General features: G+C 45.4%; 2 protein-coding genes across 3 annotated transcripts in view; both read right to left on the reverse strand.

Annotated features, from left to right (window-relative positions):
- Positions 1–363: 363 nt before the first annotated feature.
- CRTAM (cytotoxic and regulatory T cell molecule) lies at positions 364–10021 on the reverse strand. Its single transcript, XM_058857063.1, has 9 exons — positions 9943–10021; positions 7064–7222; positions 6062–6214; positions 5087–5218; positions 2784–2954; positions 2006–2437; positions 1421–1567; positions 1148–1231; positions 364–1034 (listed from the first exon to the last, which is right to left on the reverse strand). Exons 1-9 carry the CDS (start codon positions 9983–9985, stop codon positions 862–864), a joined length of 1494 nt encoding a protein of 497 aa, XP_058713046.1. The 5' UTR covers positions 9986–10021; the 3' UTR covers positions 364–861.
- Positions 10022–14903: 4882 nt separating this feature from the next.
- UBASH3B (ubiquitin associated and SH3 domain containing B) overlaps positions 14904–24041 on the reverse strand; it is a 55172-nt gene continuing 46034 nt past the window's right edge. For both annotated transcript variants that reach the window (XM_058857137.1, XM_058857138.1), the window contains exons 7-14: positions 22815–22950; positions 21878–21998; positions 20923–21045; positions 18511–18603; positions 18059–18203; positions 17486–17592; positions 16481–16590; positions 14904–15500 (exon numbers count right to left, since the gene is read on the reverse strand). In XM_058857137.1, coding sequence (XP_058713120.1) covers positions 15363–15500; positions 16481–16590; positions 17486–17592; positions 18059–18203; positions 18511–18603; positions 20923–21045; positions 21878–21998; positions 22815–22950 — 973 coding nt within the window. In that variant the 3' untranslated portion in view covers positions 14904–15362. The remainder of the gene's footprint in view (positions 15501–16480; positions 16591–17485; positions 17593–18058; positions 18204–18510; positions 18604–20922; positions 21046–21877; positions 21999–22814; positions 22951–24041) is intronic.

Consider the following 24041-nt stretch of genomic DNA (forward strand, 5'->3'; position numbering starts at 1 on the left):
ACAGGGAGGAACTGGAGGGGAAGAACTTCCTTCCATGGAGGTGGAACAGCTGCCCAGGGAGGTTCTGGATTCTCCAGAAGTCTCTGGAGCCACCTCAGCCCCAGCTGGATGTGTCCCTGTCCCTGCTCCAGGTGAGCCTGCCTGGCCAGGGGGGCTGTTCTGGGTGGGCTCCGGAGCTCCCCTCCCACCCCAACTATTCTGTGAGTCTGCAAATGACAAAAATCCTTGTAATTCACATTTCCTTTATTTTTTAGGGATTCTCTTTCACCCTTCTGGAGCAGGAAGTGTTCCTGTGAAGTCCTGGAGAACTCCCAGCTCTCCTGCTGCCCTCATTCCAGGATTTGGGCAGTCCCATGTGGAACATCCCCTTCACGTCTGAAGGCTTCACAGAATCATCAAAACATAGAATAATTTGGGTTGGATTTCTGTTTGGGGTGTTTTTTTGGGGTTTTTTTTAATCCTTTGGACATCAGGCTGCTTCCCAGCTTGGTTAAATCCAGCTGGAAATCCAGGTTTGGGGTCACAGGGAGAAAATAAAAGTCACAGTTGGTTTGTAGCACCTGGGATTCCCTTCTCAGCCCTGTGGTCACAGAGGAGGTGACAAAATCAATCAGAAATATCTTCATTGGGGCCTGGATGTCCTCACAGGACGCTGATTGCTGCTGGGGTTGATGAGCTGTTTGTGGCAGTGGTTCATGAAACCCCTGAGGGTTCCAGGAGCACCAGTCCCATCTCCCTGTCCTGCTGGGTGACAAAACCACCCCCAGCTGCCTTTGGGATGGAGCTTTGTCCCTTCTGCTCCTTGAAATCAAGATCCCTGAAAACTTGAATGCAAATATCAGGAAACTGCAGTTTCCACAGTTATACATCTGTCTCCCTTCCACACTGAAACATTTCCTCACTTATTGCCGTGTTTTCATCTCCTGGATTCTTCTCTGGGGTTTCCAGATTCTTCTCTGGGGTTTCCAGATTCTTCTCTGGGGTTTCCACGTGTCCTTCTGTTACATATTGCATGTTGGATTTGGGATTTACAGCTAAAACACAACACATATTTATTATTTATTATTAATTATTAATGTCTTCTCTGGCTGCGGTCAGCAGCAATTAAATAAAACAAGATTTATTTATGTTAATTGAAGGTTTTTACCTGGTCCATTCTTCTCATGGCTTGGGCTGTCTTCGTTAGATCTGGATTTGTAACTCTCCAGTGTCTGCTCTGAAACATCATTTTCTGTGGAAAAAACAAATTTAATTACGAGAATGAGATTGTTTTCCACATTGTTCTTTCTCACCCTCTGCCTTAAGCATAAAAATCCTGAGAGAAGAGTTATTAAATATTATTAATTCTTATTAAATATTTTAAATAGGGTTATTAAAATAGCCTGAGCACCTCAGGGATGGGCTCAAGGCCAGCCCTCACCTCTCTTCCACACCCCGTGGGCTTTCTTCAGCTTCGCCATGAAAAGCAGGACAATGATGAGCAGCACAAAAACCAGAGCAGCCACCAGGATGGGCAGCAGGAGATTCTTCTCCTTCTTGACGATGCTTTTGGATTGGGGATTTTGCTCTGTAACAGAGGTTTGTGTTGGTAAATGTCTCTGGTAATTGAGAATGATTTCACTTGGATCAGTGTGGTGGGAGAGCAGAATTCTCCCGAGGAATTGTGAAGAATTCACCTTAATCACGAATTCACTTTCATTAAGTTTTGGACTTAATTATGGGATGTGAGGTCAAGTTATTTTATGGCATGAAGAAGCAAAAATTCCCGAGTTCTGTGCAAGCATGGATGAAGAGTTGTTGTACAGTGCCATCTAGTGCAGCCCATCCACAGCATCCCAGCCTGCTCCAAACCCAGGGAGAGGGATTTGGGCTGCTTGCACGGCTGGGAAACGCAGGGGGGAAAAAGGGAATAAGCAGGAAATGCTGTGCTCTGTGTCCCAAACTCCTCTGTGAGATACCTGTAATTTCAGGTTTGATAAATTCAGGTGCCGGAGACCAAACTCACCCTTAGATGTGACACCTGTGAGGTTTGGCTGGGCTGGTGCTGAGCTGGGAACTGCTGGATCTTTTGGGGATGCAGAGGGGCTGGAAACTCCTGGATTCTCTGGGGATGCAGAAGAGCTGGTACCTGCCAGATTCTCTGGGGATGCAGAGGGGCTGGTCCATGCTGGACTCTCTGGGGATGCAGAAGGGCTGGAATCTTCTGGATTCTCTGGGAATGCAGAAGAGCTGGTACCTGCTGGATTCTCTGGGGATGCAGAGGGGCTGGAATCTTCTGGATTCTCTGGGGATGCAGAAGGGCTGGAAACTTCTGGATTCTCTGAGGATGCAGAGGGGCTGGTCCCTGCTGGATTCTCTGGAGAACTCGTCCCTGCTGGATTCTCTGAAGGGCTGGGAACTTCTGCATCCTCTGGAAGTCTGGTTGGTTGTTTGCAGCCTAAAGAACCCCCCCAAAAAATGACAAAAATCAGAAGAGGCTTTGCCACCAAACAGATCCTTGGAAATCTACCCTGTCCTGCTCCATGCTCTGGACTGTTTGGGTTTTCTGTCTGATCAAGGGTTTCCCTTTCAGTCCCATCCTCCCACCCCCAGCTTTCCTGTCCTCAGGATTTATTTTCTGCTCTGAAATGGGGAATAAAATGAAACACTTTGCTGTGGGGAGCTTGGGGCAGGTGCTGCAGCTCAGATCTGCCTCCAAGGAAGAACTCCAAACCCTTTTTGCCCCAGGTTCCTCATTTAAGAGCAGATCCCAGAGGCAGGGACTGTGTGTTTATCTGCAGTACCTGTGCTGGGGAGGTCCTGGCAGTGGAAAGATGCCATCAGCCTCCGTGCCCTGAGTGCAGGGTGCTGGATGATGCAGCTGGCTGTCGCTTTGGGGCTGCAGCTCAGCATCCTCAGGGTGCTGCTTGTGCTCCATTTCTTCCCATCAGCTCCCAGCTGGTGCCTGCTGTCACCTGCACACCCGGTGGGAGAAAAAAAGTGAGGGATTCTAGTGCAGAGCAATGAATAAAAGCATTTTTATCAGCCTGAAATGCTGATCTCCATCGCTCCCACAGCACAGCTTTGACCCTTCCCCTTTTCCAGCTGCTGGAAGTCAAACATGAGGATTCCTTGCCTTGCCACAAGGAATTAGGGGGAGTTTGGTGTGATTCCCAGCCCTCCAGGTAATACTGATGACACAGAAAAATAAAGTTGTATTTGCTGTGACCAGAGGTGTGTTTGAACAGCCCTGCTGGAGAGGGAGGCGTTTCAGATGTTTACCTGAAGGGCACAAATATTTCTGTTTATAGTGCAGAGGTTCTGATGCTCCCCCTTTAATTTCTTTTTAAATGAAAGAAATCCCATTTCCAAATGAACCTTTACAGATCAGCATTTCTCATCCCTCTTTTCCATCCCCAGCAGGGCCAGGTAAGGGCTCCAAAAGGATTTCAGAGCGGTTTTGCTGGGAAGGAAATCATCTTTGTCAGCACCAGCTCAGTAATTACGGCTGGTTTGCCCCTGCTGAGCCCTGGTGCAACTGAGGTGTTGCCAGTAATTAAGATTTATTAGCTATTTTCTGATTAGTGTAAATATTTGCAGGAAGTGATTAAAGCTGGGAATGGAAGGGGGAGGAAGGAGAGTTACTCCAAGCCTTCAACCACTGGAGAAAAACACATGCAGAAATGTGAGAAATAGTGGATTAGGGCAATGATTCTTTATCTTTCAATTAAATTTGTGTCTCCCACCTCTTCACCAACCCAGCAGATACAGCTCAGGCCCTGGGGGCTTTCCTGGGGCTGGGAAGTGACAGCTCAGGTATTTCCTCTGCTCCAAAGGCAAGGAGGAGACAAAGATGAGGAGAGGTTTTTGTTAAAATATTGGAGAAATGCTGGCTTAAAGGAGGTGTTTAGTGTCTGAACTCTGCCTGGTGATGTCACAGATAATTCACTTTATCAGGGTGCTTTTGGGGAACGCCCTGATTTTAGAAAAAACACTGAGAGAAACAGAGATAAAAAATCAGGGGGGACATATTGAGGTTTTTATCACTTCCCAGCTGGTGTTCCCCAGGCCCTCACACACAGCCCAGATCTTCCCAGGATTTAAAAACAAGGATTTAAAAACAAGAATTTAAAAACCTTCTTTTCCACCACCCATGCACTGCTCTAGAGCACCTTTTTTCCATTAATACCCCTGTATCCACCAACCTGATTTATTTTTATTATTAACACTAATTTCTCTCTACATTCAGGCCAGAAAACTCAATTCTCTGCTGTTTTCTAGAGCTCTTATTTAAAAATAAATCACCTTGGGGAAGGGGAGGTTACAGGTTCAGCTTTAAATACGTTGCTTGGTGATGCAAAACACAAGTAAGAGCTTGTTGATGTGTGAAAGAAAAGACATTTGCATCATTTGTGAGTGTTTTTCTCACATTTTGATACAGATGTGCACTGGAGCTGATAGGCAGTGAATTTTAGAATAATGCTATTTCTGGCACTGTTAGAATGGCAGTTATTTGTAGCAGACAGGTTAAAGGAGAAGAAAAAGCCTCTGGGGCTTTGCGAATCGTGGCTCCAGGGTTTTATCCCAGTGGAATTTGGTGCTGAAATTTCAGGATTTTGGGTTTATTTTATCCCAGTGGAATTTCAGTGCTGAAATTCCAGAATTTTGGGTTTATTTTATCCCACTGGAGTTTCAGTGCTGAGGTCCCCAGTGGAATTCAGTGCTGAAATTCCAGGGGTTTGAGTTTATTTTATTCCACTGAAATTCAGTGCTGAGGTTCCAGGGGTTTGGGTTCATTTTACCCCAGTGGAATTCAGTGCTGAAATTCCAGGATTTTGGGTTTATTTTACCCCAGTGGAATTCAGTGCTGAGATCCCAGGATTTGGGGTTTATTTTACCCCAGTGGAACTCAGTGCTGAGATCCCAGGATTTTGGGTTTATTTTACCCCTCTGGAATTTTGTGCTGACTGCTCCCCAGACCTGCACCAAGCTGTAGGGATGAGTGGCAGACCCAGCTGATATTTCACCCTCCAGTGTCTTCAAACCACCCCAAAACTGCAAAAAAAATCAAATTTTAGTGCTCAGTCCCTGGTCTTTGAGCTCGTACCTGGGAGCTCTACCCCGTTGTCCAACAGCCAGGAAATCTGGGGCTGGGGTTTGCTGCCCTGGCTGTAGCAGGAGAGTTTGATGCCTCTTGCTTTGTCCTGGGATATTTCCAGCACTGGAGGGGAAGGAGCAGCTGCAGCAGGAAGATTTGGGATCAGTTTAGGGGAATTTTCTAATAATAGCTAATAATAATATAATAATATAATATATATAATAAATATATATATAATTATAACTGTATATAATATATTATATAATAATATATAATTATAATTATATATTTATAATTAATAAAATTAATCATAATTATATAATTTAACTATATATTATATATCATTATAATTATATAATTATATAATATTAATATAATCTATAATTATTATATAATTATTATATAATATATTATGTTAATATGTATTATAAACATTATATTATAATATATTATAATATATTAATATATCATATAATCTATTAATATAATAATTATAATATAATTATAATATTATTAATATTAAAATAATATAATATACGATATATAATAATATATGATTATATTATGATTATAACTATAATTATAATTGTAACTATAATTGAAATTATAATTAATAATTAAGAATTAATAACAGTAATAGTAATAATAGTAATAATATTAGTAATAATAGTAATAATAATAGTAATAGTAATAGTAATAGTAATAGTAATAGTAATAGTAATAATAATAATAATAATAATAATAATAATAATAATAATAATAATAATAATAATAATAAATAAAAATAAAAATAAAAATAAAAATAAAAATAAAAATAAAAATAAAATAATGTCCATCATTTTTATGGGCATTATTGGAGGGGTCTGAGCTAAAAGCAGGATGATGTGTTGAGCACCATGGGAAAATGCAAATGTATTTGAGGAGCTGCCTCTGTTCTGCTCCTCTGGAAAAAAAAAGAACAAACAAAGAGATGAGGGAACTTACCCAAAATCTCCACATTTTGGCTGTTGCTTTGGAAGTGCCTGCTGTAGTAGAAGCAGCTGTAAATTCCCTCATCCTGCACTGTCACGTTGGACAGCTGGATGGATAATTCATCCTTGGAATAACGGAGGAGTTTGTACCTCTGGTCTCTTAAAACTGCAGGGAAAAGAAAAGCCAGCACACCACAGGGGTTGGTACAGAAGTCACAGCATGAGGAGAGTTTTTATTTTATGGCATTTTAAAATTTCAGGTTTTTAATGAAAGCATCTCCTAGAGCACCTCTACTCTCCTTTCTCTCTCTTGGTTTTCTAATCTTTAATTCTTTCCTCTTGCTGCAATAATTTACAAGAGCCCTCAGGGTCAGCCCAACAATGAACTTTTCCCACAGCTGCAGCACAGAAAATTCAACTTTCTGCCCTGGAGCTGATGCCTCAGGATTTCAGCTTTTCTGTTTCTCACACATTTGTACTCCTGCCATTCCTCAGTGTGTGACTCCAAACTCCACACACACTGGGAGCTGCTGCTTCCCCACTTTGGGCAGACACAACAATTCCTCTCCAGGCCTGGCAATCAAGGACACCTCACTGCCTCAGGCCCCCAGAGATGGAAACAAAAGGGAGTTGGGGGCAGCAAACTTGGGGGAAATTCCTTCATTCCCTGCAGCTGGAATTGGGAGATGAACCCCCAATGTGCAAATGGAACAAACTTAGAAAAGTGGGAAAACCTGTGACCTGTGGGGGCTTTGTCTGCCCTAAATGCACTGAAGCCCTTCAATAAATAGAAATAAACTACTTTTTATTTCCTTAATTTTGTCTGGCCTCTGTTTTTAGGTTTTTAGCCCCAAAAGGCCTCAGTTTCTGGTGACCACGAAGGGCCAGGAGGCCTCTGAAGGATCCTCTGGACCGAGCAGGACCCAGCCATGGTCCCCCTGTGCTGGCACTTTGGGACAGCTGGGTGTCCCCAGCCCTGCTGGGAGGTGCCACCACGCTGGGGTTTCACACTTACCCCTCTGGGCGTTGAGGAAAATGGTGAAACCGTGAGGGTTTAACCACTGCAGGGTAGAGCTGTGGTTGTTGTTGCTGGGGGTGCTGAAGGTGCAGTGAAGATTTAGGTTTTCTCCTTCCTTCAGAGTCACAGAGTCACTGGCAGCCCCTGGAAACCCCCCTATAGCAGCAGGGGGAAAAACAAGTTGGAAATTGTGACATGGAGCAAAGCAGTCATGTTTTGCACAGGGTGAGGTGTTAATTTTCCTTTTTTTTTCAATGGTTTTTTAATATTTCTACATCGCCAGTATGGTTGTAGGGGTATAAATAAATTATTGTCACTGGACAGGTCATCACAGGCACTGTGTGACAAAGATTTGGGATCTTCACCTGCCAGCACAGCCAGATTTAATTATTCAACCAGTTTTAGTTATTAGCCAAGAAAGAATTTCATTATTAGCCAATAAAGAACTGAAGCAGATCCATTTTATACACTCTCTCCCTGCATTTAAACACAAACATACAATTTTCACTTATTCCATTATTATAATTAAATAACACTTAAGGTCCCTTCCAATAAAACCATTCTCAGATTTTATGTCCCATTCTGGAGCTGTTAAACCTGATTTGCTCAGTGTGTGAATAAGCAGTGAATGATTTCCCAACACTTCTAAAAATGAGGCTTTTTTATTCAGAAATGAAATTTCTTTGGGAAAAAAAAAGCCAACAAACCTGGCCTGGCACAGGTTACTAAAACAAAATTTCACTCTCTCTTCTCCCAGCTCATTTCACAGACAGGCAGTAAAATGTATTTTTTCTCTCCAGACATTCTAAGGCAGATAAAACACTTTGTGAAAATATTTGATGACCTGGAATGAATTGCTTTCTCCAGACAAAAACCATGCCCTGGAGAATACTGAGATTGGTGCCTGGCTTGGAGTTAAGTAAATAGGCAGCAGAAGAGTTTTGTTTTTATTCCTGTTTTGTGTGTTTTGATTTGATTTTCCAGGTAGCTGTCGGCTGCCAGTTCTCACTGCAGTTTGGGGAAATGAATCTTTCTGGGCTTCAGGGAAGATTTTCACTTTCTTAAAATGTTTAAATCGCTCAGAAATGAAGTTTTCTTTTTGTCGGGAATTTTGTCTGAGCTGATTTTTGTCCCTCTAGAATCAGCCCTGTAAGACAGCAGCTTCCCCTGGGGATTGTGGCTGTGCCTGTCCTTGAGAGGAGCTGTGGCAGGAGGTGAGAGCTGTTCAGAGGCAGCTGGGGGATGTCTGTGGTTTTGCACAGGCCCCTGGGGTATTTCTGTCCCCTGATGGTTTCCTGTCACCAGCAGCAGCAGCGTGGGGTCTGGCAGATCACACCTTTGGGGGTGACACTGGTGAGAAGAGGTGAGGGTGTCACTCGCTTTTCCAAACCTGGGCAGAAATGTAATTTCCATGGGGGACCACTGGAAAATGGGTTTTATTCAGAGTGTGACTCACAGGGCAGCTCTTCCCTGCACGGGGGCTCTGCTCTGCAGCCACTGAGGTCACTAAATGTGGGACATGTCCAGGGATGTTGTACCATGTGGATCCCACCTGGAAAAACCTCTCTGCCATCTACCAAGTGATAGATCTGCCTTCTTGGCAAGAAAGGGCAGCAATTTCGTGCTGGAAATCACAGGATGCTCCGAGCAGAGGGGTTCTACTCTGGTTGCCATTCTTGGAGCCCCCAGGAAGTGATTGAGAGCTCCTTGCTCTGAGACTTGAACTGAGAGTGCAGAGTTAGCTGTGAGCCTGTAACCCACAATCACCCTGTTTAATGAGTTAGTTTTGATGCAGTTTTCTATGATCCTCTAACCCACAATCACCTGTTTAATGAGTTAGTTTTGGTGCAGTTTTCTGTGAGCCTGTAACCCACAATCACCCTGTTTAATGAGTTAGTTTTGGTGCAGTTTTCTATGATCCTCTAACCCACAATCACCCTGTTTAATGAGTTAGTTTTGGTGCAGTTTTCTATGATCCTCTAACCCACAATCACTCTGTTTAATGAGTTAGTTTTGGTGCAGTTTTCTGTGAGCCTGTAACCCACAATCACTCTGTTTAATGAGTTCGTTTTGGTGCAGTTTTCTGTAGCCCGCAGCCACCTCGTTTAATAATGAGTTGTTTTCTGTCCTGGCTGCTGACCTGTGAGCGGAGCTGAATTAATTCTGGAAGTTCAGGCAGCAGCTACAAATTCATCCTGCAGGAGCCTGGCAAAACTGGGGAGAAGGGTTGTACTGAGAATTAGCAAATTGTCAAGAACAGCCCTGCAGTGGCTCCAGCGTCTGTCGAGGAGGGAGAGGGAATATTGCTCCAGCACCAGGATCTTGCATCCATTTCTCCTGCAAAAGTCAGGAGTGAAGCCTGCAGGGATCCTGGTCATGGATTGCTGCCTTGCTCCTTCCTTCCTTGGATCTTCTCTTAGATCCTTTTGGATCCTTTGACTGTTTGATGCAGTCAAATATGAACCTGCCACACTCTCCTGTGTCTGAGGAGATCTGAATACGCTGCCTCCTCCAGCTGGAGAGAGGAGATTGAGCATCTAAAGCGCTTCTCTTTTTCAAAAGTACTTTGCAAGTTCTCCCTAAATTGCTCTGAGTTCTGTCAGCCTCTCCTCACACAGAGCACGAACAAATGAACACTCAGATTTCTGATGCAAGCAAAGCAAGCAGTGATCTTTCCAAGGCTGGAAAGCCATCTGTCCAAAGTGAAGGCAGAATCTTTTGACACCCCAATGCTGCTGTTAGACTTGACCTTACAGCTCCTGGGTTTAGGAGTCAGTGAGCTTTGGGAACGGGGTGATGAAATAGTTTCATCAGCCCTGGGAGCAGCGTTTTCCCAGCTGGAATGAGAGCTGGAATGAGAGCATCCCCAGGCTTACCTTGCAGCAGGAGCACGGTGAGCAGCACCCGGGTCACGGTCATGCTGTGCTGAGCTGGCCTTGCCTTCCTCCCTCTGCGGGGCTGCTGTGCTCCTTTTGAACACATTCACCGTGACTTCCCTCCCCTCCTCTGCCCCACCTCGTGTTTCCCCTGCTCTGGGACATCCGTGACCTCACGGCTCCCTCCGAAGGAACCGGTGGGCGACAGCAGCGGGGGATTTCGGCTTTCAGCGCTGCAGCTCGGGAGGGATGGTCGGGAGGGATGCTCGGGAGGGATGGTCGGGAGGGATGTTCGGGAGGGATGTTCGGGAGGGATGATCCGGAGGGATGCTGGGGAGGGATGCTGGGGAGGGATGCTCGGGAGGGATGCTCGGGAGGGATGCTCCGGAGGGATGCTGGGGAGGGATGCTCGGGAGGGATGCTGGGGAGGGATGCTGGGGAGGGATGCTCGGGAGGGATGTTCGGGAGGGATGCTGGGGAGGGATGCTGGGGAGGGATGCTCGGGAGGGATGCTGGGGAGGGATGCTGGGGAGGGAGAAGCTCAAAGCTCACAGAAATGCGGGTTTGGGCTCTGTGATGCCGCCTGGTTCCATCCCGCAAGGTGAGGAGGCACCCGGGAAGGCGGCACTTGTTTGGTGGAGGTGGCAAGGCTGCTGGAAAACCCATTTTAAACCCCTGGATCGACAAAATGTCACTTTGTGCCAGGAGGATTTTGGCCGGCTCTGCCTGCAGCGATGCTGGAGAAAGCAGCAATGGGAAAAGGGAATTCCTGCCACAAATCTGTGGCTCTGCAGGGAGGGCAGAACTTGCCGAGGGGTTGGGGACATCAGCAGCCCCCAGGGGACATAATTCGGGTTTCCCCTGTCCCCTTGCAGATCTGGATTATTCCAGCTTTGTGCCCCCCAGGAGTGTGATAACCACTGACCTCACATTTATCCACGTCTTTCTTATGATTTCTGATTTCCAAATAGGATTTTTGGCAGATCCTCTTCTGGCCCTCATTTGCAACTGCTCAAAATTTGGTGTGGACAGCAATTACTGTCGAAATAAACTGAATTTAATGGGATAATTATGGTTTAAAACCTGGGTGTGCTCGAGTGAAGGGGACAAATTGATTATCTATAAACACATTGTGTGTTTAATTCCTGATTTATTAGGATCTGTTTCCATGAAACTTTCAGGTGCAGGGAATTGCATGGCTCAGTGGATATTTGGTTGATAAAAGCTGTGGCTTTTGTGTTCGTCATCATTAATCAATTTTACTGGAAAACAGAGCTGCAGGTCATGAATTTAAAGCAGCTGCGTTGAAAGATAAAATTCCTGCTGGATTAAAAAATCCAGGTTAAGAAAGATGTGTTGGAAAATTAAGTTTGGTTTGAAAGTTGTGCCTTCAGTTGCACACATCCAAACCCGAGAGTGAAATAACTCCGGGGAAAATCTGATTCCAGAGGGAAAAGCCCATCCCTGAGCGTGGAAAACAGGACTCCAGAGATTTTTGTGCCATCTGCTGTCAAGTGAATGAATTTCAGCCTCAGAAAAAGAAAAAATGCAGCTCAGAATTCCACCACACTCCAGAGGAAGTCTGGAAAAGGAAGGGTGCTTGGCATCTTTATTAAATCACCTACGAGATATTTTTGTCTGACTTCTGAGAATTCCATTTAATGTGAGAAGCAAATTAAAATGCAGTGGTTGTTTTAACAGTTGTTAGCACTCAAAACTGAGATTAAAAACAACCACCCACCCCCCTGCCTGCCCCACTCCCAAAATAAAAAAATACAGATGTCACAGGTAATTACAGCTATTTTTGGCAATGCAATTATTGACTTTTTTTAAACAGCAAACGTTTTTTTTTTTCTTCTCAAATAAATACAATCTGCTCACACTAAATAAAAAACAAAAACCATTATAAACAGAATGATACAACAGGTTGAAAATGAAACAACAACAACAACAAAAAAAAGGAGCTGTTGATAACATGAAATCTGAAGAGATGTCATGGAGAGAAAGAAAATACATTTCATACGTTCAGAAAATACATTTTAATGGGACACAATAAAGGAACTGGCTGAGTATTTTCTGTTGTGGGTCATGAAGATTCCCTGGGGAGCAAATTTGAGGAAGTGAGGAGCAGCAAGAAGTGATTTAGCAGCCAATCCCAGCCACCCTTAATGACATTTCTTTTGTTCATTGATCGCCAGCCCAAGCACTATTTGTGACTTCAAAATCATTTCCTCTGTGCCTCTTTTTAAAGAAAAGAACCCAAACCACAAACCCAAGCCATTATTTAGGGATAAAAATCACGAATCTCATTAAATTAACTAGAATTTAATAGCAGGAGGCTCCTGGCCTCAGCCAACTTCTGGCTGAAACTGCTCAGTCCGAGTGAAAAGGGAAATACCAATTTTTTACTGAAGTCATCACGGTCTGGATCCTCATTTTGCATAAAAAGGCAAAGCTCTGTTGATTTGAGTGTAATGCTAATTTAATTCTGGTCTTTTTCTAAGCCATACATTGCGAATGATGAAAATGAACCATTATTATAAGAGCTGTTAGAATAAAACCTGGGGTCTGCCACAGCTCACAGTGAAGGAAAAGATTTTGGAGAGATCAAGTTTAATGTTCTGGGACAAAACACTGGAGAGACATTAAATCCACAGGAATGAGCAGCAGTGGGGTGAAATTCTTTTGTTTTCTTAACCTCTCAATTGCAAATTTAAATGGAACAACTTTTTTCTCTTTTCTTCCCCCCCAAAAAGCCTTTTCAACACGAGACTGCTTAACACAAAACCCCCAAGAAAACTGAAAATTCTGAAGAAAATAAGATTTTTCTCCCTGTGATTCTTGACACTGAATTCGAGACAATACTACAATTGTCAAAATATTTCCCAAACATCCAAAAATATATATATATATATTTAAAGAAGAGTATTTTAATATCTACCTCCTCAACCAGAACATTTTTTTCTCTATTACTATATCAAAGAGCAGCTAACACCACTCAAATTGTGCACTCAGCTTTTGCCCCCTCTCTGTTTCATGTTAAATGTGTTTAACTCCAGCAGGATCTGAGCAGCCTCCACTCTTTCCACAGGCAATAAATATTAGACTATAACAATATTTCTTGCCTCAATTTGCACCTTGCTGGCATGAAACAAAAACTCTGGAGAATTCACACGCCTCAGCAACCAAAATTTTTTTGTGTGTGTGTTTGATTGTCAAATATTTAATTTAATTCTTTTTTTTTTAAATTCTTTTTTTTTTTTTTTTTTTTGCATGGAGGAAAACAAGCCAGAAATGCTCTTCAGAATGTCTGTACACAGCCAAAAAATAGTTTAAATGGCAATTAAAGATTAACCCGACAGCAGTAAAACCACACAGAAGCAGGTTTTTGGGGTTTTCTTTTTCCCCTGCCCTGTCCTAAATTTTCTCCCTGACTTTTCAGTTCCATCCCTGCTCTAATAAAGCACCTACAAGTGGCCTAAGGTGTTTTACACAGTCCTAAAAGTAGAAATAATGGAATATTCCTATGGATTGTGGGAATATTCTGTGAATACAAACAGGATGTGCTCTGCTCTCCCTGGCCAGCTCAGAACTGAGCTCAGCCCCTTTGGATTTGCCCCATCCCAATTGTTTGGCCTCTTTTGGGAAGAGGGAATTGCAGTTTCTCACTCCTTGGTTGTTTGGCCCTGCCCAAGGGGAAAATCCACCAAAACACCAGCCAAAAGTTGATTTTTCTATGGTTAATAAACATCAAATCTGGCCAGGGCTGAATTCTGTGCCTCTCACCCATTTCAATGAGGGTGTTGAGCAGAGCTGGGCAAGGATTTCAGAGATCAGAAATGAACTCCTGCCCCACCTGGTTGATGCTTTTTGTTTCAGTGTTTGGTGCTTTGCATTTGTTTCCCATAGCATCCCTGGAAATGTCCAGCCTGCTCTGTCCCATGGAACTGGATGAACTTTCAAGTCTTTTCCAAACCCAAACCATTCTGGGATGGTTCTGTTTGTGGGAACACTCAGACTTGTGCCCAAACCAAGAAAAGACTGTGCCTAAATCTCTTCCATCCCATTTAAACCCAGTTTTAAGTAGCTGCTGACAGCTGAAGTGCCTGCAGCTACTTTTTGACCCAAAGTTGATAATTTTAGGTAATTCTGATCCTAAAAATCCCTGCTCTGAGGCCACTTCTTGTTACCAATACCCACTGTGGTGTATTTTGGGGTGCAGCTGCTTTGAGCATCCTGCAGGCTCTGGCACCAAGGGGATCCCCCTCGTGATCCCAAACATCCTGGTTAGAGATGGGAACCCTCCTCTCCCAATTTCCCCAGATCCCAACCCTTCCCTCCTGGATAAACAGCATCAAATGTTGTTCCTAAATTGAAGTGTTCTGGGGTTTTTTAGACAGATGGCAGTAAGGAAGCAAAGCGCTCAGAATTCCAGCTGAATTCCAGCAGCTTTCTCATCCCATCATTCCTGGATCAACCTGCTGCCTGCACAATCTCACCAGGGCTGCCAAAGGGACACAGAGCCACTCCTGGGTGAATGGCCAGCACAAAAATCCCAGTATAAAAGAGGAAACCCCTTTTCCAAAGACTTTTGAAGGGAATTTCAACAGCACAAACCTTTTAGGCTGTGTCTGGGCACACAGGTGGATTTCAATAACCAAAGTAAAGGAATAAAAACCCAAATCTGAACTTCTTAAATCCCTCAGGTTTGGTTGGAAAAGGCTTCTTTTATCTCCACTTCAAAGAAATTCCTCTCAGCTTTTGTTGCACCAACTTTTGATGCTCAAACTTCACCTGTAACTGATGTGAAATTCTGAATTTTCCTCTGATTCGGAGATTTTCCTCAACATCAACCAATCTCCACACAATATCCAGCACATTCTGGAGCGCTCCCACCTCTGTCTGCTCATTCAGAGGGGAGGAATACCCTGGTGCAGGCTGCAGAGGCAATGCTGGACTCATTTCCAGCCTTGGGGACAGGTTTTTATTTTTCTGGAAGGCGCTGAGGCTTTGGGGGCTGGGAGCAGAGCGAGCACGAGGTGCTGAACAAGCCTGCAGACACTTTGCAAAAATAGCAGTGAGAAAACAAGCCCAGCATCCTGCCTGACACAGGGCTCAGTGTTTCTACCGTGGTGCAGTGAAAGTGTCACCAGAGCTCCCTTCAAGGTGGGGAAACCAACCCTCGAGGCAAGAGCCTCAAGCTGTATTTTAATAACTTTTTCCCCCTCTCAAATCAGCCCCTTTTGTTGTAAATGTTGTAAATTTTGTTTCTGCACGCCTGTGGCCGTGTGAGATGTGCTTTGAGTGAGCCACTGAACAGATGAAGAGGGTTTTTTTTCCCGCTGCCAATAAAACACAAGGAAGAAGAGACGTTCTCCAACGCTGGGAAAGGCCATGGGCTGTCCTTGCTGGGGTTTTCCCTACTCCTGCAGGAGGGTTTCTCTCCAGTTAAAGCCTCCAGTTGGTCCATGTGTGAGAGGGAGGATGGGAGGGTCTGTGAGCTGCCAAACACCAGTGTCCCCCAGTTCTTCGCAGGAGCAAAACCCCAGGTAGGGAATCTGTGAGGAGAGAGATGGGAATTAAGGCAAAAAGCAGGGACTGAGCTGGGCAATCCCAAGGGATGAATCCCTGCTCTGCTACTCCAGGATTTCACCCTTTTTTTCTTTCTTTCCCTCTCCCAAATTCCATTCTTCAGAAAAATTCAATTTTTCTTTTTTTTTTTGCCTGTGCAAAACACTGGGAAAAACCAGATTATACCCTTGGAATGTGGGTTTAAAAATGTAGTTTTGAATGGAATGTAGGCTTAAACAGGGAGCAGCTCAAGATGAATGTGGTCCCAAACCAGCACAGCTTTGGGGGAAATGTGGATGTTCCTGCAGCTCAGGGGTTCCCAGATGAGTCCTGAATATCCCAGGGAGCCTCTGCAAGGCTGGCAGAGGGCAGGAAAGGAGAGGAAGTAAAAAAGCCATTTTAATTTCCAGCCTTTTGATGGTTAACATCTCTTTAGATGAGAAGGGGAAGTGCTGTAGGGCTGAAGTGCTGAAGGGATTTGGAACTCTGTGCACAGCCCCTGGTACCCACAAAACACCAAACAATCCCCCCAAACCCCACAAAACACCAAACAGACCCTGCAAACCCATCCAAGGTGGGCACTGACCCCACAAAACACCAAACAGACCCTGCAAACCCATCCAAGGTGGGCACTGACCCCACAAAACACCAAACAGACCCTGCAAACCCATCCAAGGTGGGCAATGACCCCACAAAACACCAAACAGACCCTGCAAACCCATCCCAGGAGGGCACAAAACACCAAACAATCCCTCCAAACCCATCCCAGGAGGGCACTGACCCCACAAAACACCAAATAATCCCTCCAAACCCATCCCAGGAGGGCACTGACCCCACACCCTGTCCCAGCCCCTCAAACCCTTCTCCTTCACCCTGCTGACTCCCAAAATGAGTAAAACTCAGAAAAAAGCCTGCCCCAGCAAATTGTTTTTGTGTCTGCAGGGCTCTGCTCCTTGCTGGCATTTACCTTTCGGACCATCTGTACAAAATCCTTGGAGTTCTGAGGCGAGAGCCCTTGGAGCTGGCAGGTACAGGCCTCCAGGGAGGATGCATGAGCCACTATCAGGATGTTATTTCCTGAAATAAAATGAGAAACACAGGCTGAGAAGGGAGGAAAAGCCGGATTTAGGGGCTGGTGCCCGAGATCAAGCAGCCACTTAGAACACTTTATCAAATAATAACACGTCCAACTGTGAATTAAGGGGGAAAATGTGATTTGTTAACACATTTAGAGCGTTTCTCAATTTTCAGGGTAATGGTTAACTCACTCCTACTTGGTTTAAAAATGCTTTCTGGAGAAAACAAGAATTCCAGCGAGATTTCAGCTGCCTTGGGAAGCAGATGCTTTTTGCCTACGCAAAAATTAATTCCTATTACAACAAACAGTTTAATTTCACTTGCTGGCTTTCCACAGTGGCAGCTTTACATTTCCAGCTCCAGGATTCTTTACAACCAATGCCCCACTGTGCTTTTGAATTTTGTGTGCAAACCATTAAAATCAAAGCTTAAAATGCAGAGACAGGTCAGTGAGATGAAATCAGTGAAAACACCAGAGTTTAGGAATTCTCAGATTGTTGTGGATGAACAATAACAGCTAGGGGTTTTTAAAAAAATTTCAATATTGTGTTTGGAGAAATGGTCTAAAGTTTTTATGGGAATAGAATTTGGATTAGGAGCTTGGACAGGGGAGGGAAAATTCCCCATTTAATGCTGGGAACACACATCAAAAGGCAAATAACTCATTTATTCCCTTGGGAAACATCTGCCATTGGGTTGGGGTCCCTAAAATCATTCTGCTATTTAACTTTATGGACCTCTCCTGTGAGAGTATCTGAAATGACAATTCTGGTGCAGGACTTTCCAATGATTCTGGGAGAGAGGATGAGAGATTCAGGTCTGGGAATTCCCTGAGAGTGAAAGATTGGTCAGGAATATTGGAATTCACATCCCAGTCCCACTCTGCAGCACTCACCTTTGCCTTTACATTCACTGATGATCTCCTTTGTGACTTGGTAGCTTCTGCTTATGTAGGTATCGTAGGACTCAGAAACCACCAACTTGCTGACAGGAATATGAGGTCTGTGAGGAGAAAACCACATCCAGTAAGTTGTAAAAATAAAGAATTCTAAGTGCAAGGCCTGTGAGCAGAAAAACACGTCCAGTAACTGATAAAGGAAGATACTCTAAGAGCAAACTGTGATTCATCTGGAAGTACCTGTTCTTAAACTCAGTCCCCAAGGAGCTCCTTGGAAACCTGAAAGACCCCAGGAAAAGGAGTACTGGAAAGAAAACCTCCCTGATCAGGAGGAACTGCCTGTTGATGTGGGAAATGTGGTTTACAATGAGCCAAATTTTATTTTATATATATATTTTACATATAATTTTCAGGTCATGTTCAGCACAGCAGCCTCAAGCTTGCTCCAAGTTTATTTTGGGAGCCTCAGCATCTCTTCCAGTCAGTGCCTGAAGGTCAAAACTCAGTGGGGTTTGGTGTCAAATCTTGAAATGAGCAACCCCAGACCCTGTCAGCCCCTCTCTGTGCTACCTGTAGGTTGTATCAACGCTCAGAGTAGCTGCAGCTAAATCCACAGGGGGGATCCAGGCTGGCAGGGTGCTCCCAGACACCCACTTGGTCCACTCAAACAGGCCCGGCTCTATCCGGATTTTCAGGTTGTTCTCCTGTTGCATACCTGGAAAAGAGGGAGAGGAGGCCAGCTAGCAATGGAAGTAGATGGAGAGGGTGAGAGAAGCTTTAATACTTTGGTTTGATTGTTAATTTATTTATTTTCTATGGGAAATTACGTATTTCGTGTGTTTATTTAACGTATGACAGGGAACGGCAAGCTCTGGTGCAATTAGAAAAGAGTTCCTTATGGATTGTGTCAATATAAAATATATTCCTATGGAAATCATAATTAGGTCCATGGTTTTTATCTGCTTGTCAGTGTTTTATGGAGAAAATGAGGAGAATTCAGCCTCTCCCTTGTGGGTTCTTACCTTTCAGGATGTTGTGAGCTGTCTGGACACACCGCAGGGATGGGGAGCTGTAGATGTAGTCTACAATGGTGTTTGTTTCTAGCAAAGCTTCACCTGCAAGAAAGTTTTGATCTTTGTGAATAAATCCAGGTAAATGGCACTGCAAGGAGCTGCTTCTCATGGGTCTGGCCAAAAAGCAGCCAGAAAAATTGTAAAGGTCTTGGATTTCATTTCGTTTCATTTGTAAGGCGTAAATCAAATATTTCAACACAACTCAGACCCAGCTTAATTCAATTGGCTGGGTTCTCTGCTAGCATAAATCACCATTTCATTACACAGGTGGGAGATCACTGCAAACGAGATAAGAATCAACTCCAGTGTCAGGGTTGTTAATGTTCCTGCATCGGGGTTTTTAATATTCCTGCGGTGCCTGAGGGAAGCAAAGGAGAGCAAGCTCAGGCTTGCAGGGAGCAGCAGCCACGCTTTCCTCCTGTTGGGAGAGTGGCAGCAAGGAGGGGACATTGACCCTGACAGGGCTGTCACCATGGCAGGCTGAGCTGGGAATGTCTTGAGAGAAGTGGGGTCATTTAGGAGAGGGACATCTACCTGCCCCCTGTGTCACAGGGAGCTGCTCACGGGCTTTGGTCATCACAGGGATTGTGATGAGGGAGATGAGGTCTCCTTTGGAAGAGAGAAATTGCTGGGGAAGGTGAAGGGACTTGGCAAAGTTCCTTGAAAGATTTAAATCCCGTTAGTTCAGGGAATCCAATCCATTTTTTACTGCCTTGACTTTTCCTTTCTCTGATGGGGGTTGTGGGAGGATGACAGAGAAGGTCACACGGTGCCACCAGAGCTGCAGCTGCGTCCTTGGAACCTTGAATTCCAAAACATGTCCTTGGAACCTTTTAATGCCACCAGCAAAGTGTGTCCTTGGACCCCTTTATTACCACTGGGAAAGTGTGTCCTCAGACCCCTCAAATGCCACCAGCAAAGTGTCCTTGGACCCATTCATTGGCACGAGGAAAGTGTGTCCTCAGACCTCTTTAATTCCCCCCAAAGTGTGTCCTTGGACCCCTTTCCTGCCACCAGCGAAATGTGTCCTCAGACCCTCTTAATGCCACCAGCAGTGTCCTCAGACCCTCTTAATGCCACCAGCAGTGTCCTCAGACCCTCTAAATGCCACCAGCAGTGTCCTTGGACCTTTGAATGCCACACAAAGCGTGTCCTTGGACTCCTTTAAGGCCACAAATTGTCCTTGTGCCCCTTTGCTGCCGTTAGTGAAGTGAGTCCTTGAAGCCCTGAATGCCACAGCAAAACGCGTCCTTGGACCTCCTCAAAGCCATCAGCAAATTGTCTTCAGACCCCTCTAATGCCACCAGCAAAGTGTCCTTGGGGCTCTTCAAAGCCACCCAAAGTGTGTCCCTGGCCCCTGGATGCCACCAGCAGAGTGGGGTGCTTTGATCCCTCTGTCCTGTGCAGATTGCAAACCCTGCTGCCATGTGGCCAGGAGTCTGAGCATCCTCCTCCTCCTCCTGCTGCTGCTGCTGCTGCACAGTGATTTACTTGTGTTCCAAAAAGCCAGGATAATTTTAGCTGCCCTAGTTTGGATGTGACCAGCAAGGAGTGCTCGGAAGGATTTGAGGCTCAGGGCTGGAGCTGGTGTCTTTAAGGGGCTGGGCTCCCCTCGTCACAGCTCTCAAGATGTGCTCTTTGACTGGCAAAGGGTTTTCTGTCTGCACACAAACAGGATCAGGAGCCAGGGATGAGGGTGGGGAGGGTGGGAGAACACAGGAAATGGTTTGGGCTGTGTTTGTGACAATGTAAATCCAGGCAGGCTGAGAAAAGGACACCGGTGTGGCAAACTGGATGGGAAAAGCACATTTTGCACAAGGTGACAGCCACAGTGCTGTGTTTCTCCCCAGCGTGGGTAATAACAAAATCTTCCCAATGCACCCATCCTTTGAGGGCTCTGATTTCACCTCACATCCCACATTTCTGCTTTGCCTTTTCCTCAGCTGCAGCAGCTGAAGGAGATGAGGTTTCCTTTGGAAGAGAGAAATTGCTGGGGAAGGTGAAGGGACTTGGCAAAGTTCCTTGAAAGATTTAAATCCCGTTAGCTCAGGGAATCCAATCCATTTCTTCCTGCCTTGGCTTTTCCTTTCTCTGATGGGGGGTGTGGGAGGAAGACAGAGAAGCTTCCTGGGCAAGGTCTTCATGGAATCATGGAATGGTTTGGGTTGGAAAAAACCAAAAACCTCAAGGGCAGGAGCACTTTCCACTACCCCAGGATGCTCCAAACCCTGTCCAACCTAGCCTTGGACTCTCCCATGGATGGAACCTGCACCACCACGGCCTCCCCCCACTCACAGGGAACAATTCCCTCCCCAAACCCCACCCAAACCCCCTCTCCTTTCCCTGCTGAGCAGCACTTACCCACGAGCCTCGCCTGGGTGCAGCCCAGCACGGTGATGGGAGCGTCTTTTTCGTAATCCCTGAAACCACCACTCCTCTGAGGTAAGTTGTGAGGCATATTCAGGTTACTGCGCATGTACCTGCCTGCAGGGAGAGGTGCCAAGCTGGAATTATTCCCTCAGACAGAGGCAGGAACATCACCCCTGGTTTTCCCCTCTCCCACCACCTCAGCTGTGCTTTGCAGGTCCTGCCTAGACCTGGCTCTTGGGGCAGTTTTTTCCCAAGTAAACCCATCAGGAATCTCATAAAATCAAATTAAACACCTCTCACCAGCTCAAAAGCAGCACAGAATGTTGCTAAGGATCTGAATTTTTTTTTCTGGATTGATTTCCCCAAAGGAAAGTAATTTCTATCCCACAGCAAACATTACACTTTTACAGGAGGCTGGAACAGAGCTCTTCAGCCAGAGTTTAGAAAGAAGAGAGTTGTGAAATCATCCTTTCACCACAAGGTTTTGGTGTTTTTCAATAGAACAAAGACTTTTAGGACACATTTCTGATCAGCTCTAAGGCCAACAGAGCCTAAAGTTATAATTTGTTCACTACAGTCTGAAAGCTGAGCATAATACTGGGTTGAAAGCACCAATTTATGCCCCAAAACCCACTCTGAGCAGTGTTATTTTCATTTAGGACTGAGAGCCAGCAGTGCAAAATGTTTTCTTGATGGCAGAGAATGTTTTCACTGAACACTGACTACCAACATCATGGCTGCATTTTCTCTTTGGTGTTGCAACTGTGGACTGTAATCACTCCTGCTATATTTTCCCAAATATTGGCAAATGGACTATTTCCTCCTTGGATGAAGTTTCGCTGCTGGCTGCACAAAAAGCATCATTTTATGTTAAAACCCACAGCTTCCACCAGGCAGTGGCCACTTTTCCTTCCTCCATCAAATCCTGGGATAGCCCCGGGCTCACCTTTGGCATCGAAGCACTGGGACAGCCAGTACTTCCCAAAAACCACATCCATCCTCTCGCCGTGCCTGCAGACGAACAGGCAGCGCTTCTGAGGGCCTGGCTGGCTGCTTATCCTCAGGGGCTGCAAAGGAAGGTGATGCCTTCAGTTTTAGCTTTCACATTTTCCAGGCTCTGCACTGGTACCTGACTCTGAACTCCACACAAAGTGTCAGCAAGTTCTCCTCACAGCTCAGGCACACACAACAATCCTTCCCCAGCCCCACAGCCAAGGGCAGCGCTGCAGCTCCAGCCCCAAAAAGCACAAGCAGCAGGGAATTGAGGAGAGCAACCTGGGAGGATGGGACTGCATCACCTGCAGCTGCAATTGCACAATTCACCCCGAGATGGAAATGGACCAAAACTGATCCAAGTGTGAAACTCCTGAGCCGGGGCCCATCCTGGGTGGAGCCAGGGCCGGGCTCTTGCAGTGCCCAAGGTGATCCTTGGAAGGGCTTTTAATAAATCCCTGCTTTATTCCTTTAACTCTGGCCAGCCCCTGCTCCAGGAGCCTCCCCAGGCATCAAAGTGACAGCAGGTTTGACCTTCACCAGAGTGGAGAGACTCTGAGCAAGCCACAGGAGCCAGCACCAGCCTCCTCCTGCTTTGCCCTTGTGCAAACATCACAGGGAAGGCTGCAGGATTTATTGCTTTTATGGGTTTGGTTTTTTCCCCCTCTCTTTGGGAATTTATAATCCTGGTAAAGTTATGGTGGTCTAGAGCTGCTGCAGGGGGCAGAGGCCTGGGCCCTGCCACCCCAGCTGAAGAGGCAGTTTGGGGACGAGGTTGTATCATTCAAAAACTTTGTAACTTGTGCTGCAGGGAGTGCGAAGATAAATTTTTGGGGAAAATCCATTCACTGGAAACTGTCCCTAATGATTCCTGGCTGTGGGGTCCCTACCTGCACGTTCTGGCAGATGATGGTGAGCGGCCCAGCGTCCCCTGGCCCTTGGTCCTCCTGCTGCCTCCTCTCCAGAGCTCCATCAGCAAAGGCTTGAAAGGATGGGGAAGATGTGGTGTTCAGAATGGAGTAGGACCTGCCAAAAATAGAAAAATATTGTCTTTGGGGATGCTTTTTGTGCTCAGGCTGCTCTCAGGACGTTTCTGTAGCCTTCAGGAGGCGGTGGTAATTACTGTTGTTTCATTATTATGAAACATTATTATGTTATTTTGTTATTATTGGGTTTTAGTGCTGCCAAGAGAGCACCGTGCCAGGTGATGTACACACGTGAGGAGACAAATTCCATCTCCACAGGCTGTTTCCTTAGAAACTATTTACAGAACAATTCCCAAACTTGGGTCTGGGAGGCTCTCTCCACCCTGGAATATTGTAATGGAAAATGCCAGGACCTTGCTGAGCACCACAGGATGCTCACTAACATCGCCTGGGGCCAGTCCATGTCACTGACCACAGACTTGTGGTCCCAAGTTTGGGAATTAATGGCTACAGGGAGTTTTCACTCACCTTTACAGCACAAGCTGTGGCTTCAGCAGAAAGCTGGGGCCTCTCCCTGGGCGGTTTCCAGAGTTCCTGTGCCCAAAACAGCTTCTACCCCTGGCAGGGACCTGGCACACTCAGCCCTGTTGTTCCTGCATTTTTCAGTGCCCACCTGCCTGGGAATTTATTCTCCCATTGCTTCCTGTTAAGTGCAGCCAAAGGGATTTTACAGACCCCACTCTCCCTCGAGGGCCTTGCCTAATGAGGTCCCTCTGAATAAAGCTCTTATTCCCAGACATTCAAGGACTTTGACCAAAACCCTGGGGACTAAAGTGTGACAGGCAATTACAGAAGCTGCCTGGCCCTCTGCTGACTGTTACCTCTGCTTAGTCATTAAAAAAAAAATAAAGAACATTATCAGGTAATGGATGTGGTCATTTACTTTGACAGAAAGAGCCAGAGCTGGCACTTTTCAGTGCCTTAAATACATCAGGAGCTGCTTCCTGATTGCAGGAATAGGATAAAATCTCAGAGGGGTTTCACAGCTGTTAGGGTAACCCCGAGTGACTCTGCCAGTGGGACAAAAATAGGTCACCTGTGTGGTTTATATGGTTTAAAGGAGGAAAAAAACCACTATGATGTTGGTCCTGATCTATTATCTGGTGGAATTAGAGTTCAAGGATGACACTG

The sequence above is a fragment of the Poecile atricapillus genome, chromosome 25 (genome assembly GCF_030490865.1).
Source record: "Poecile atricapillus isolate bPoeAtr1 chromosome 25, bPoeAtr1.hap1, whole genome shotgun sequence".
Lineage (NCBI taxonomy): Eukaryota > Metazoa > Chordata > Aves > Passeriformes > Paridae > Poecile > Poecile atricapillus.